The sequence below is a fragment of the Oncorhynchus kisutch genome, linkage group LG5, assembly GCF_002021735.2.
Source record: "Oncorhynchus kisutch isolate 150728-3 linkage group LG5, Okis_V2, whole genome shotgun sequence".
In the NCBI taxonomy this organism is placed as follows: Eukaryota; Metazoa; Chordata; class Actinopteri; order Salmoniformes; family Salmonidae; genus Oncorhynchus; species Oncorhynchus kisutch.
The window spans coordinates 15,467,458-15,484,587 of record NC_034178.2 but is presented as its reverse complement, the minus strand read 5'-3'; the positions used below and the strand labels follow the sequence as shown (position 1 = coordinate 15,484,587).

The 17,130-nt window shown below is 44.3% G+C and overlaps 1 protein-coding gene across 2 annotated transcripts in view; it reads left to right on the top strand.

The window, feature by feature from the left end:
• The first annotated feature begins 6,856 nt into the window (after nt 1-6,856).
• The window catches only part of appa (amyloid beta (A4) precursor protein a), a 34,810-nt gene continuing 24,536 nt past the window's right edge, over nt 6,857-17,130 (top strand). The window contains exon 1 of one of the 2 annotated variants that reach the window (XM_020482712.2): nt 6,857-7,147. In XM_020482712.2, the coding sequence (XP_020338301.1) occupies nt 7,088-7,147 (60 nt within the window). In that variant the 5' untranslated portion in view covers nt 6,857-7,087. The remainder of the gene's footprint in view (nt 7,148-17,130) is intronic. The other variant, XM_020482713.2, reaches the window with a different exon arrangement.

Below are 17,130 nucleotides of genomic sequence, written 5' to 3'. Positions count from 1 at the left end.
ATTTCCGATTGTTATGAAAACTTGAAATCGGCCCTAATTAATCAGCCATTCCGATTAATCGATCGACCTCTAGTCTAGAGCTTATCATAAGGTACTCTACCTCAGGCAAGCAATACCTCAAGACTTCTTAATATTAGACATCGCGCACCAGCTGTTATTGACAAATAGACACACACCCCCACCCCTCGTCTTACTAGACATTGCTTCTCTGTCCTGCCGATGCATGAAAAATCCCACCAGCTCTATATTATTCGTGTCCTCGTTCATCAACAACTCAGAGAAACATAAGATATTACTGTTTTTAATGTCCCGTTGATCATATATCATCCATTTTGTTTTCCAATGATTGCACGTTGGCCAATAGAACGGATGGTAGTGGAGGTTTACTCACTCGCCTACGAATTCTCAGAAGGCCCGACCACCGCCCCTTTTTTCTCTATCTTTTCTTCACGCAAATTACTAGGATTTGGGCTTGGTTCTGAAAAGGCAGTATATCCTTCTTGTCGGACTCGTTAAAGAAAAAATCTTTGTCCAGTTCGAGGTGAGTAATCGCTGTTTTGATGTCCAGAGTTATTTTTGGTCATGAGAGATGGTAGCAGCAACATTATAAACAAAATCTACAAGTTCAAAAATAAGTTACAAACAACGTTAAAAAACTAACATTTGGTTAGGAGCCCGTAAAGCGCCAGCCATCCCCTCCGGCGCCATTGTCCAGATCAGCGTCTAGGGGCAACTTCACCCTACTCTTAGCAGGGCTGCCTATATGTGCACAATGAAGACGGGTCTGGGCCTGCTCTCGGAGGACTGAGGAATGATGAATTGAAGTTTCTCAACAATCTTTCAGTGTTGTTTATATGTTGTCGATATGAACATGTTCAGGATGAAAGTTAAATTAAAGTTTCCAAATCATATTGTCTACTCTGCTTTAATAAATACCCAAGAAAACCTCTAAACTCAGTACACCAGTCAATGGCCGTGTGTGTGCATGCAAGTAAGGTAAGTGTGAATGAGTGTATACCATATCAGTGAGTGTATACCAGAGAGGATGTAGAAGGGAGAGAGCACAACAACAAGTCCAGCCTAGACATAATTTGTGCTCCAGATTCAAGTAAAAGTAAGCCTCTGCATAAGGGCTATTTGAGATGGTCATTCTGCTCACACAAAGGAGGAAGACAGCCAGCACTTCGCTGCAGTGAAATTGCTAAGCAAATCAACCCTTTTATTCAATAAGGGGTCGTGCAAGGCCATTTTCCCACTCCTTCAAAAAGGCTCATATTGAAGATTAATCCAATTTGTATTTCCAACGGAAAGATATTCTACCTCTGCCATATTATTCAGCTCCGGGGTGAAGTTTCCCCCTAGGTACAGATCTAGGATCAGCTTTCCCTCCCCAAATCCTAACCTTCGCCATTAGTCTGGGGGGGGAAATTATCCAAGATCAGTGTCTGGGCCTAGGAGCAGCTTCACCCTACACATAGTATTCATGCAGGCAGCTCGATTGGTGCCTCGAATCACAACAGGTAGGCTAATGCTGGTTATTGAGGTCATAAATAGTGCACTATAGGGTGCCATTTGAGACACAAACCTAAGGTCATCGGAGCTGGTATTGACCATTGGTGGTTTTTGACATGTGCTTCATGTCAAAAATGTGTCACATGGCTATGAAATTGAAAGTAAGTTTGAGCACATTTCTTTAATCTTGAGGGCCATTTCTATAATACTCAAATTTAAATGAATTGTGATTGAAATTAATTGTGCCTACTCAAATTTGCACCATGAGCTGTCCATTTCTGACTGGTTGTGGTTGTGCTGGGTCTGCTGTTTCAAGGTTCAGCACCACAATGTAAGTTGTGAGGTCAACAACTCTAATAAATACATAATATGCAAGAAACATATTTTATAAATTAAATTATAGTGGTAGCAATCTATAAAAACTATTTCATCTCCGTGCTCTCCTCAAACTAAACAGAACATAGGCTATTCCTCACAGAAGAGAGGTTTTTGGACTAGGCCTAATCATAAATTATTTTCGGAAGAAACCTTTGACTGTGAAGGTGCACTGGAGACCTGGTGCGTAGAGCCAGCATCAGTTGTACCGGAACAAGTCATCTCACGGTGAGTGTGAGGAGCTGGCACAGGACGTACTGGGCTGTGGAGGCGTACTGGAGACCTGGTGCGTGGAGCCGGCACAGATTTGACCAGACTGATAGCACGCTCCTCAGGACAAGTACGGAGAGCTGACTCAGGTGGCATTAAACTGATAACACGCTCCTTAGGGCAAATGTCGTGCATCTTCCACCAACTCAACAACTCTCCCATTTCTCTCTCCTCTAAATTCTCCCTCATCTCACTGACGGTCTCTGACTCACTCCGTTCACTCTCCTCCAGTTTCTCCCTCTTCTCCCAGACTGGCTCTGGTTCACTCCTTGGCTCCGCCGACCACCACTTGTGCCCCCCCTGTTTTTTGGACTTTCTTTGTGGCCGCGAACCCTGGCGTCGTCGCTGTCCTTCCTTCTCTGAAGTGCGCGTCACCAGTTCGGTACCACCTGTGCCGGCTCCACGCATCAGGCCTCCAGTGCGCCTCTCCAGTCCTGTGCCAGCTCCACGCACTCGCCCTGAAGTGTGTGTCACCAGTCCGGTGCCACCTGTACCGGCTCCACGCACTAGGCCTCCATTCCATCGGTGCTCGGTCCAGATACGGTGTCCAGTCCCGCTCCATGGCAGGAGCCTTCCTTGACACCGTGGTCCAGTCCAGGCAGTGTTCAGCCCGGGTCCATGGCTGGATCCACGAGATGAGCGGGTTCTTCGGCCCGCACCAGAGCCGCCCCTGATGCTGGCGGGTCCGCGGGATGAGCAGGTTCTTCGGCCCACACCAGAGCAGCCCCTGATGCTTGGGGATCCGCGGGATTCCCAATTAGAGTCAGCTGGTAATTGTTGTCTCTAATTGGGGATCATATTTAAGTAGTTATTTTCCCACCTGTGTTTGTGCGATCTTGTTTATGTGTAGTTGCCTGTGAGCACTCCATTGTCTTCACGTTTCGTTCATTCTTTATTGTTTTTGTGCGTTACAGTTAATAAACATGTGGAAACCATATCACGCTGCACCTTGGTCCGATAATTCTTACGACGAACATGACACAATGTACAATTCTGTTGTTCTGCCCCTGAACAAGGCAGTTAACCCACTGTTCCCCGGTAGGCCATCATTGTAAATAAGAATTTGTCCTTACTGACTTGCTTAGTTAAATAAAATAAACATGCCACTCTGTTCTGGGCCAGCTGCAGCTTAACTAGGTATTTATTTGCAGCACTTGACCACACTACTGGACAACAATCAAGATAAGACAAAACTAGAGCCTGCAGGACTTTTTTGAGAGTGGCGTCAAAAAAAGCTTCTCCCAATCTTTACAACCATTACATCTATGTTTTGACCATGACAGTTTACAATCTAAGGTAACACCAAGTAATTTTGTCTCCTTAACTTGTTCAACAGCCACACCATTCATTACCAGATTCAGTTGAGGTCTAGAGCTTAGGGAATGATTTGTACCAAATACAATGCTCTTAGATTTAGAGATTCTCAGGGCCAGTTTATTTCTGGCCACCCATTCCAAAACTGACTGCAACTCATTGTTAAGAGTTTCAGTGACTTCATTAGCTGTGGGTGCTGACACATATATGGTTGAATCATCAGCATACAGCATACATGCATGTACACACAGGCTTTGTTTAATGCCAGTGGCACGTCATAAGCTTTGTTGCAACAAGGATCCACCATGCCTCTGGACTACACCCCTTCCTGTGGGTGGCTGCCTGGAAGACAAAAACAGGGTGATTAAAGTACACAATTCATCACATGAATCACATGATACGTTAACCATGCAATAGGAATGCTTGATTGTTACACATGGAAAGTAGTGACACCCAATTTAAAATGAGTGTTTCCTCACACTAGTGAGTGAAAACACTGCAAAATGACACACGTGCAATATTATGTTTCACACACCGGTTAGCAAAAACAATTAAAAAAAATATAAACTCCCCCATATATACTCAAAACAAACAACAAAGTCCCCTTGAACATAAAGGTCTCCAATACCTTCTAGCTAGCAGCCAGGGCCATTCTTGTAGTCGTCTCCATCGACCGTTTCCTCTCTCCTGGTAGACCTGGGTCATCAAGTGACCCCATCCTGGTCGCTACAGCCCCATCGCTCACCCACTTTGAGTGGATCATTCCGTCCAGCTCTCTGCAGGCCCCCATGGCAGTGTTATTGTCCCCGCCCGCTGTCCTGTACCTTTGCCCCACCTCTGGATTACCAACCTCTGCCTGACCCTGAGCCTGCCTGCCGTCCTGTACTTTTGCCCCTGTTGCTGTAATAAACATTGTTACTTCGACACGGTATGCATCTGGGTCTTACCTTTATCCTGATACCTGGCCCCTCATCAAAGATAATGGTCGGTCACACACACACAAACACAGAGCACTGATTACATTATCAATGTTGGTTATGATCATCCTGGTGGAACCAACCTGATCGCTGTGTTCACCTTTCTATTTCACTTCAGATTTCATAAAATGTGAAGTGAAATAGAGTGGTGACAGGCTGGTTCCGCCGGGCTAGGTTATGTCCAGGACATTATATTCACCCAAGAATTAGAGAATAAGCAACAAATAATGCCCTTCACATAAATTATTTTTCACAATTGGTTTATCAAATGTATCAAAGTCGAAGTGGGTTACCTTTTGTATTTGTACAATTGATGAGCCCGTGAAAGCTGTTGCCGAAGGTTGCCTGTCGGATAATTGCCATAAAGTGGCTGACTGTTCCATTCATAGGAATGCTCACAGCGAGGGCATGTCTGCATGATACTGATGGCGAAGAACAATTGGCCCAGCGTCGTTAGGGTTTGGCCGGGGTAGGTCGTCATTGTAAATAAGAATTTGTTCTTAACTTACTTGCCTAGTTAAATGAAATAAAAATGTAGAAGTCTGGCACCCAATTATACACTTTGTCTAACAGAAAAACAGGGTAAACAATTGTCATCATCCTTCAATTCTAAATATAGCTAGAGAAATCATCTCATTTGGAAGCTAATTCTATGCTTTACAGATGAAGACTGACTGGCTAGAGACTGGATTAGATTTAGGCCGGTGACACCGTTACACTATGCAGCTATGCGTACGGTGTGTGACATGTTTTGCTGTGGCCCTGAGTTGGTTTCAGTTTGTTGCTGCCAGTTAGCACACTGTTGTAGTCAGACATGAGTTAGTTTTTAACGCCAGAACACTGTATTGCACTGTATTAAGATATTAAGCTATTTCAAAATACATGTATGCTAGGGTTGAGGTTAGTGCATCTGACTAGTAATTATTTGGCCGGGTTCAACACTTGCAATAGAATATTTAATGTTTTGCTCTCCCAAAAGCACTTGGCATTCTCTCAACCAGCTTCACCTGGAATGATTTTCCAACAGTCTTGAAGGAGTTCCCACATATGCGGAGCACTTGTTGGCTGCTTTTCCTTTACTCTGCAGTCCAACTCAACCCAAACCATCTCAATTGAGTTGAGGTCGGGTGATTGTGGAGGCCAGGTCATCTGATGCATCACTCCATCACTCCCCTTCTTGGTCACATAGCCCTTACACAGCCTGGAGGTGTGTTGTGTCATTGTCAAATGACAGTCCCACTAAGGGAAAACCAGATGGGATGCCGTATCGTTGCAGAATGCTGTGGTAGCCATGCTGGTTAAGTGTGCCTTGAATTCTAAATAAATCCCAGACAGTGTCACCAGCAAAGCATCCCCACTATCATATTCCTCCTCCTTGCTTCACGGTGGGAACCACCGAAAATCTCCAATTTGGACTCTTCAGACCAAAGAACAGATATCCACCGGTCTAATGTCCATTGCTCGTGTTTATTGGGCCAAGCAAGACTCTTATTATTATTGGTGTCCTTTAGTAGTAGTTATTTGCAGCAATTCGACCATGAAGGCCTGATTCATGCAGTCTCCTCTGAACAGTTGATTTTGAGATGTGCCTGTTACTTGAACTCTGTGAAGCATTTATTTGGGTTGCAATCTGAGGTGCAGTTAATTGCGTTAATACCAGAGGCTGGTAACTCTAATGAACTTATCCTCTGCAGCAGAGGTAACTCTGGGTTTTCCTTTCCTGTGGCGGTCCTCATGAGAGCCAGTTTCATCATAGCGTTTGATGGTTTTTGCAACTGCACTTGAAGAAACTTTCAAAGTTCTTGCATTGATTGACTTTCATGTCTTAAAGTAATGATGGACTGTCATTTCTCTTTGCTTATTTGAGCTGTTCTTGCCATAATATGGACAGTCTTTTACCAAATAGGGCTATCTTTTGTATACCACCCCTACCTTGTCACAACACAACTGATTGGCTCAAACACATTAAGTAGAAAATAAATTCCACAAATTGATTTTTAACAAAGCACACCTGTTAATTGAAATATATTCCAGGTGACTACCTCCTGAAGCTGGTTAAGAGAATGCCAAGCGTGTGTGAAGCTGTAATTAAGGCAAAGGGTGGCTACGTTCACGAATCTAACATCTAAAATCTATTTTGATTTATTTAACACTGGTTACTACATGATTCCATATTTGTTATTTCATAGTTGTGATGTCTTCAATATTCACTATTCTACAATGTAGAAAATAGTAAAAATAAAAACCCTAGAATAAGTCGATGTGTCGAAACTTTTGACTGGTACTGTATATATATATATAATGTCTGATATATATTACATAGCATAATTATTATGGCACTAGATTGCAGGACAAAATCTGTTTCAGGTGTTTGAAAAAATGCTAAATTCAGTGTTTAGCCCCCATCGGGACCACACCCAGAGCTATCCTCAGATTTTTTTTAGGGCACCTCCCTAATAATTCCTTTCATTCGTTGTCCGGTCAGGTGACTTGGCGCTCGAGCAGCCTCGGTATCGTTCTCCATTAAACAAACACGGTCAGCGGCACTGCCACGGAGACGAGCTCTGAATACATACCGACGGAACATAGAATAAACCCCAATACACCATACATAGGACGCGTTGTGACAATAATACGGCATGGGGGACCGTATGGCTTTGTTGCTGCTGGTTGTTGCGACCACGGCGTTAGCAGTTGAGGTAAGAAACTGGGGAAAGAAAGACTGGAGTCGGGACAAGGCTGAGCTCCATGGTTATTCTTCTCTTCCGCTGCTATTGCGGGAGCGAGCAGCCGGGTGATTCCAAACCTTGGGGGATAATTACGCATGAATAGAACCAAATGAAACCAGACATTCGGCAAGGCTGTGATCATATTCCACGCCTGAATACATGTTGGACAGCTTTTTTATCGAATTTAGTCTGACTCGAAATCATAGAAGTAGATTAGCCAGTGTTTAGATCCCCTTTGCCCAGTGTTGTTATAAACTGCTATATTTCTGCCATCGCTTGAATTGAAATCTAGTTTTATAGCCTATGGATACGTTTTTTTTTATTTTTCATAATTCAAGATGAGAAATAATTACATTTGTTTCGCACAGAATGGAATGCTTCGTCAGGTCTTCGTATCTAGGCTACGGCTGAGATTCCTGTGTAACCTATGTAAACGAACGTGATATTTTTTTTGTTTCTGTGCATAATTGCACTTCAAAACCCAGCCTAGTCTAGACAGGTTTCTGTAGTGGCACTATTGATTGTTGTATCCGGATATTATGGGTAATATGATCACCATTTTGTAGCCACTTGTGTAGTGTTTTTATCATGGCTCGATTATATATTTTGGTGGTGGGCGTGAAAGTAAACATTTAACGATTTATAGTGTGATTCTTTCCCTTAGATTTAGCTTTCTGTAGCCTAAAAACACAGGCTACTCGCTAAAAAAAAGAGCCAACGAGTAGACCTACGACCCATTTAATTCTGCACATTGCGCCCATGGATAAGTGTAAAACCTCCTATGTTTTCCCTACGTCAACCTGTTTCATGTTAAGCCTGAGAATCAAGATAATGTAGTGAGACAGAAGTAAGATGGCGGCGGTGCACTGCAGCATTCCATGAACCCAGAGGCTCGGGGACGCAGGGACCATTAGGTTAACATTTCAACCGATAGGCTGGCTACCTGTTTTTATTTGATTTATCACGACTTAACATTTTTCAAGAAAATACCCTGCTAAAATGTCTGTGAAAGTCACGAGTTGTCTGGAATTGGCCCCGGTGTGGAGACGTTGCACACAATCACCGATCATCTCTCTCTCAGGCGCTATGCCATGTCGGTGTGACTGTGGCCTTGTCAAGAGAGAGACGACAATTGCTCTTTCACGACGTTCGTATTGTGTTACAGTGTAACACACACGCTACACTGCAATTGCGGCTGAGTTGCTACATTTGGTATGCCTGTGTGTGGGTACCGCGGTTTGGATATGAACAAATGATACCAGGCAGTAAGCGGATACATTTGATATGGGTGATACTTGTAACAGGTCGATGCGGGTCTGTGGGCTAGCTAGGCTACCCACACAATAAACATTACTCTTCACACACCTCAAGTTCAATATTTCAATGTCACTCAGGTTTTACTAGGCCTTCTCACATCCATACACCTTTAACATAGCTAGTTGTTATATGTATTACCCCTAATGTTTCTGACTATATGTATCAGTTCTTAATCTTAGTTCAATATAGCCAAAGGGTGTTGGTGATATTTCTACATATTAAGATCATTTCAGTCAATTAAATTCAAAATAGGCTATAAAGTTGATTTTCAAACCTCCCAATACAGAAGTTCATAGTTGTTATTTCCCATATTGTGGGTTGTCAATAATTGACAATTCCTTACATTTTTGATGGGAAAAGAAAGCTGATGTAATTTAATGCTTTATTTCTTGGCATACACATGTATAAGCCACAAATTGAACAGTCTAAGGACACAGAGGGCAGGGCTCTCTTGTTAATCCGACCTCTATACAGACTGGAGTGTAGGATCAGAATTTCACTTTCCCATCCTTGAAAAATTGGTCGAAGAGCAACCCAGGCAGTCTGTCAATGCACTGCAGTCATTCAAGCCCAGGGCAACACAGCCTCACACCCATTAGCGTACATTATACCCATTGTCTCCCTTTGGCATCCACTGCTCCTGTTGCAGCTTCATCCAACCATCCATTTAAAGCGCCAGTTTCCAATGATGCTTTAAAGGGACAATTAGCTCCGTTACAGTCTCTACAATACCTACCCTTGTAATGTTTTGTTGTGTGCCAATCATTGTCTTTGTTTTGGGATGTTTCTCAAGCCATGCCAACCATCCTCCATTTTAAGCCCCTTTTTATGTTTTGGTGACGGTACCTCTTTTTCCGCCTGCCAGACAGAAATTCCTGGCCCTTTATGGTGTTGTCATGGTACGTTTTATGTTGTTCTCACCATGTTGGGATGTTCCTCCCCTTTCAGGATTTGTTGTATTTTGTACCCTCTTTCTCTCCCATGTAGCCACACTGGACATCCTCACCTTTAAGTAATGTTTGTCTGAAAAGGTCATGTCACCTATCCCTTTAATGTCATGGCAAGTTTTCAGGAGAGCTGATCAGTGAAAACACCTGGCATGGTGGTGTACGGCTGGCTTTTGCGCTGTAACCTGGCCTTTCAGATAACCAGCCATGGATGCTATCTCTATCTTGCTGGCCATGGGCTGAGTTCAGTTGTCATGAAATGGAGTGAAACAGTGAGTGACTACCTGAACTTGTCCAATGAGAGATGTTTTGTTTTCACCTTCTGTTGCAAAACATTTTGCGGCGGTGTGTCCTAATGAACACGACCATGAAGAGCTTTACAGAGCAAATATATCATGATATCACGGTATCATCTTATATGAAATGTGCAGCAGTGTCTGGTACAGACCACATTTTAGAGGCTCTCACAACATCAGGATGGGCTCGATTGTGAAGCGACTCCGGCCCCACTCTTCACAATCCCTCATCTATACAGATCAGTGGTTCTGTGCAAGTGCTGCTCCATTCCAATGCTCTCCAATGAAACCTGGATGAGGGTTATCAGGGACCCCACCTCCAACCAGGAGAGAATGGGTGTGTTCCAGGTTGTCTTTTTGCAGTCATGCTGCACATCCCAAAAGACTACTCTATCATAATAAAGTGGCACCTGGGACGTGCCCTATAGCCCTGCTGCTATGGCAACCCCACCGCTGCCCTGCACAGGCCAGTGGATCACGTCTTAACTGTCAGTGTCACCGTCATGGACACTGCTTGACTGCCGTTGCCCGTGGCGAGTCGTGTGACCTTCACGTCCCCACATACAAACCTGGAACTTGATAATCTGAGCGACCAAGCGCAGTCAAAGAGCCTGGTGGAGGTCGTTCGTGATGATTTCAGTTTTTAGGGGGCTGACTCACTGTGGCTTATAGTTTTTATAGAATTAGTCCAAAATGGCACCATATTTCTTATGTCGCCTTTCCAATATGGCTCTGGTTAAAAGTAGCGCACTACATAAGGAGTACCATGCCATTTGGGATGTAGACATAGTCCACCGTTAACATATAGCTGCAGAGAGTAAGAGCGCAATGGCAAGAGAAAAGAGGGAGGTCAGTAAGGTCAATGTGATGTGAACATCGATGTATGGGGCAGTGATCTGTGTGTCCATTTGACTGAGCCCACGTGGATATATTAATTAATATGTCTGATGGCAACATGCTCCTGACATACACACAGACCGACACACATGCACGCTCACTCTACACAACGCCAATACATAATCACACAAACACAGCAGCATGTGTCTTCGGAATTATGCTACACACTAGTCCCTCTGACTACAAAATGGCCACTCCTTCTTCAGTCAGCCTCCTTTGTTCTTGATTGACTTGTCCTACTTGACCAAATGTCTCCCAAAGCAATCAAACAAATACTCTAAAACATGTATTTTCTGAATTCCAAATCAACCCCTAGCCCCTACCGTCTACAGGCTACACGCCTATACACTCGTATAGAGCTGACTGTTTCTGAAAGAATTTGGCACGTATTGGTAATGGCTTACTTTTACCTTTTCATTTAGCTAGGGTTTAAATATAGCCATATTGATTCCACAGATCTAACCATCCAATCCTCTCAGATCGACAGGAGTGGTTAGGGAGTAGGGGGCTAGGGGTTGATTTGGAGTTGAGCAATTATTCCTCACCTCATCAATTATCACTTCTCCCATGTTGGGTCTCTTTTTGAAATGATTGAGCAACCCGCCTTGACCACCTCCTCTACTTCCTCCTTATCCCCCTCTTCCCTCCTCCTCCTGTGTTTTGGTGGCGGCAGTGCCCTCCCCGGTCGCCTGGCACCTGTGCTATAATTAGAGCGCCGCCTCCCAGAGATATTCCTGTCTGCTCTCTCACACTTTCTTCCTTTCATTCCTCCCTTCTTATTCAAGTTTTTTTTTTCACTGCCTCTTTCTTCAGAAGCAACAGGCCTAAGTCTTCCCTCATTCAATATCTTCTCTTGCTCCCTCCCATTCCTCCCTTTCATTCCCTCATCTTTCTTTTTATTGCCTTTTTCTCCAAGACAGGCCAATGCTTCCCTCGCTCGACCCTCGACAGTGTCCCTCTGTATATTGGCCTTATGTATATTTATTGCTACGTGCACTGTGAAGGGAGTTATTATATGCGTATTGCTTTACAACAGTTTCAATCAACTATGACCTGACATTTGGAGAATTGAATCAGTGCTGGTCTAAATGTTGATTTGGGCTTCGATTTAATCCGCTTGCTCAAAATTGCGTTGTTGATTATAGTTTGCAGTTGTTTTGAACTATCTATCTCTAAAAGGTCCTCTTTGTTTCATGAACTAAATAACTTAGCTGAACTGTGAGTAGCATAGCATGTGTGTGTGGTGTCAAGAAGGACTGGGATATTCTTGGCAGTGCCCTGCTATTCCCAGTTCCTGTTTCCTTGTCCCCACCATTACCTAGGGCTGGTTTCCTGCATTTGTGTGATGCAGGAGGAGACGTATAGCCTACTGTGTGAATGTGACAGTACTGGAACATGGCTCTGTGTGTAATTTTTTTTAGTTTGTGTGTGGGGGCGTGTTTGTCTCGCAATCGATTCGTTTTGTACATCTCTCCCGTGTGTGTGCATTTTAATCTCACTTGATTAATTGTGTGTTCAGTGCCACACTAAAATATGTGGGACGGGTAAGCATTGCATCACTGCACGGGTATGCTGCTGACCCCATAAATGTCCTTATTTCTCAGTATGGGGAGCTAGTTCTTGGAAACATGCAAACATGTATCATACATTGACTTCACATAGTAGACTTGTTCCATTGTGGCTCAGTTGGTAGTGCTTGTACTATGCTTGGGTGGTATCCAGAATGTTACACTTTCATTCCGCCCTTGTGCCATACTGGCATAATTGGTAACACCGTCACTGAACACAAGGGGTGCCGTTTTCAAACCCCACTGATACTCTGTAATCCAAAGGTTAGCAATGCTGTAAAATCACATAGAAAATGCTAACGATCGCATTGCGAACATTTTGTACAGTTTCCGACCTAAACTATACATGACTTAAAAATGCTACTCAGTTTGCTGCACGCACAAAACAAATATTAGCCAGCAAGGCTCTTGATACGGGAGGGATTTCTCTGTTACCAAGCCTCCCGAGTGGCGCGGCGGTCTAAGGCACTGCATCTCAGTGCTAGAGGTGTCACTACAGACCCTGGTTCGATCCCAGGCTGTAACACAACCTGCCGTGATCGGGAGGCCCATAGGGCGGGGCACATTTTGCCTAGCATTGTCCGGAATTAGGAGAGGGTTTGGCCAGGGTAGTCCGTCATTGTAAATAAGAATTTGTTCTTAACTGACACATTTTGTTATGCCTAGTTTTTTTGTTTTTTTAAATACAGTGCATTCGGAAAGTATTCAGACCCCTGACTTTTTCCACATTTTGTTATGTTACAGCCAGTCTTATTGCTTGACAATGAGGTTGTCAACTGTCATCATAGGGACACAGTAGCACATCTCGACCAGATGGGAAAAGACATCATCGTCATGGCCACGGCAACCAGTCTTCCGTTCCGGGTGCAGGGTGTAATTGGAATGTTGGCAGGCAGGGTGTGAGGGAAACGAAGGGCTGACTGCCCTCGAATAACTGTAACACACTCCCACACCCAACCTACCCGAGGATCCGGTCCCAGAACCTAGCACCGATAGCATTACAAACAAACACACACACACCCCAAAGACCAAGCACATGTACCATTTTCTCATAGCGTCCAACCTGTATTCCAAACAGAACAAGGTTCTGTCCTCCAGGGCAGTGGTGGGAAAAGTACTAACTTGAGTGACAGTAAAGATACCTTAATAGAACATGACTAAAGTGAAAGTCACCCAGTGAGATACTATTTGAGTAAGTGTGAAAGTACTTTTTTTAAGGTACTTAAGAAAAGTGGTGGAAAAAGTACAATTGTCAGACTTGAGTAAAAGTAAACGCTATTCATCAAAATTCCTTATTGTGCAAACCAGATGGCACAATTAAAATGTAAAAAAAATCATCCTTTTGATTTAAGGACAGCCAGGGGCACACTCAACATTCAGACACAATTTACATACGCAATATGTGTTTAGTATCCACCAGATCAGAGGCAGTAGGGATGATGGGTGCCTGAATTGGACCATATTGCTCTTGTGCCTGAGCATTTGAAATGTAACTCGTTCTTTTGGGTGTCAGGCAAAATGGGTGTTAAGTACATATTTTCTTTAGGAATGTAGTGGAGTATATTAAAAGTAGTCAAAAAAAAGAAATGCATATATATGCATCTATCCAAGAAAACTACTTAAGTAGTATTTTTATTTGTTTGTATGTCAGACTGTTTTTATACAAGGCCTCTGGCTATTTCTCTTTCCTCCCCAGTCATTGTTGATGTGCCTGTCTACTCAGTATCTGTCATTCTTATCGATCTGTTTATGGTCTGTCTCTATACGGCCTGGCTGCATCTAAAATGGCATCCTATTCCCTTTAGAGTGCACAACTGTTAACCAGAGCACATCTCAAACACAGCCAGGGACCTAGACAGACCACAGTGTTGTACTAGTAGTGCACTACATGGGGAATAGGGTGCCTTTTCGGACGCACCCGGTGTCTCTGGTGGGTAGAGACAGGCAGAGGACACTCTCCAGACTCCCGGGTCCGTACACTCTCCAGACATAATGGCTGATCTCGGATGACACTCGCTCCGCCAGAGGGTCTCCCTAGGCCTGAAGCTGATCCCAGATCCCAGTGGCAGGCCTGGGACACTCGGATAACACCACCGCAACAGAGCCACAATTAATGCCGCCCCGGGATTGTGGGACTGGTTCACAGAACATGGCCCGGGAGGATTAAATCAATGTGTGTGTGTGATGATATTATACACTTGTTCTTCGGTGTGTGTTTGCGTTTATGTACGCCACAACACGTGCGGGTGTGCATGTGCGTTTTCATGCTAATAAAATGACAAACCAGAGGATGGACAAGCCGGAAGAATTATAACCCCTGGTCAAAACCCACGAGATCCCCATGCAAACCAATGGGAAGCACCCTATACCCATTGGTCGAGCTAGAGGAACGGTCAGTGACCCACCAATAATAGCACATTGACACATTCTCACTGGACAATGGGTACCAGCAAGGTTTTCTGTTTAACCAAACGAGTCAATACTGACGCAATGACTGTGGCTCCTAGATACAATATGGAGCAAAGATAATGTGTGCTTAAAGATGTGTGATAGAGACCCGGTATGTTTTGTCTGGTTTCAGTATAGGTCACGGAACGAGGTCACCTGACTGAAATGAGGTCATGATTCAATTCAAATAAACTTTTTGCACGTCTTTGACACCTTTCTCAGTGGACAAATCCATTGCGGAGGCCAGGGGATTGCACATGAGTAGTACATTTATCATGAATTCCCATCATTTCTAATCGACAATGTTTGTTTGGTTACCGTCATTTCGGTTCATGCAATATACCCAGGTCTGCTTCCCTTACACACTATCATAGAAAAACAATCAACGTGGCTTCTTGTCTCTGTAAGTGTGTCGACCGTACATTCCTACTAGTACCAGCAACCAGCTGGCTAGGCGCAGTCCAGAGATTATGCGTGGGTATAGGATTGTCTGACTTTATTTTCAGAAACGGACACTGTCTGTTTCATGGCCCACTTTCAGCATGAGGCAAATCTTCCCTGTGTTTTCAGGCGGTGGCTGGCTCTATTGTAATGCGTGTTCTAGTTTCCATGGCTTCAACTTTTTCTGCCGGTGGAGATGTGCAACTGGGATCACTAACCAATGCAGTGCACCAGCGCCAAAGGCGTGATTGATGAGAGCAGTCTCCCATGTGCTGTGCTAGTAAGGCTAGTACTAGCAGTACCAAGCATTGGATTAAGGTAGATTTACATTGGACTACTGTCATTTATATGTGAATTAGACTTAGGAGAAGTCTGGTCGTATGCCTTTCCTCCCGATTCTCCCAGAGAATTGCCCGATGTGCTATCACTTTACATTTGGTGTGCCGCGGTTGACCATTAATTGCACAGGTATAAATTGTTTGTTTGCCGTTTGGGGGGAAAACTCTTGATTGTTGCGAGCTGGGACTGTTATTCTTGCATTTCCCTAAATGAAGCTTAAATCAACTGTATTAGCCTTTTTACTGTGTGCTTACGACAACAGTACATAGGTCTGTGTTACCTCCAATATGGTCTTTGATGGGGTACTTTACATGCAATATCTATTTCGAGTGTGCTGTAGTGAGACAACGGTGTCTTGTGACAGCAGCAGGAGGGTACCATGGGTGGTATCAGTGTGGATTGGGCCCTCTGTGGGATATCTCGGGCCAGGCAGCTCAGCGTAATCCTCCACCCAGCTTACTGCCGGCAGGCTGGCAAGCCGATAGATGAGATTGCAATGCTGGCGATGGATGAGAGTGGGCAGAGGCAGGTGGCTCAGGGAAAGCCCTGTCTCATGTCCACTACTCCTCTGTTCTATTATTTGCTTTCTCCCTCCCGTCTTTCTCTCGCTCATATGTTTTGAACCCTGCAGCTAGGAAAACCGTTAACCATTACTGTTCTACCTCTCCCGACTGGTTTGTGATCCAGGGTGAAGTTTTCCCAAGGTACATATCTAGGATCTGCTTTCCCTCCCCCAATCCTAACCTTAAACTTTTGGGTCAGCTTTGTATCTCCTGCAATAAGATCAGGGTCTAAGGGCAACTTCACCATACTCCACTGGTGCTCAAAGTTAATGCACCTTACGTACATCACCTTACTTGAACCTCATACGCACAAAGCCTCATTGTCCATTTAAATCCCGCCCTCTTTCGTCTCTCGCTTTGTTGCTTTCTCTCTCGCCCTTTCTAACCTTTCCATTCCAAACCGTCTGATTTATAAGGCTGCAGTGGGATTTGGCTGCTCCCCAGCCCCCCCCCCCCCAACTGTTTGCAGAGGGATGGAGAAGAGAGGGGGGGGGGGATGGAGAATAGAGGAAGGACATGATTTACAAGGCAAACAGATGAGGTGATTTTTGAATACTGGAAAAGTGGTTTAGAGTGTGAGGGAGTGTTCACACATCAGAGTAGCGGGTAGGTCTAAAAGCAATATAGGGATTGCTCCACCTAGGCCCCTGTTTCAATTTCTTCACATTTAAGACACTTTAAATCTAAGTGATGGGGGGGGGGGGCACGCGATATGGAACTGGGTCAAATTTCAAACACGTTCTAAAGTCCTTTATACATCAGCAGTTGTCACAAAGTGGAATTGGGTCATCGTGGTCTTTCTATAACAATAACCTTTTTCACACTATTGTCAACCTGAACTGTGCTCTTTTGGCTCGCTTTCCAGTGAGTACTGACTGGGACGATGGCCAGCCTGCTTTTGTTACGAACTGCTTCTTGCCAGCATGGTTTGAGTGGGGCATGGCAAGCTAACTATGCCTATATTCACTTTGGGCTGGAAACGGATATGTTAAGGGGCCAGCTCAGCTCGCTTTTAGTGACTGGATCTAGCCACGTGAAAAGAAAATATCCAAGCAATATGGTTTGGTTGAGATGATAATGTGGGTATAGGAGCATCATGTGTTATCTGACCCGATCTACAGGGTTCTCCAACTCCAA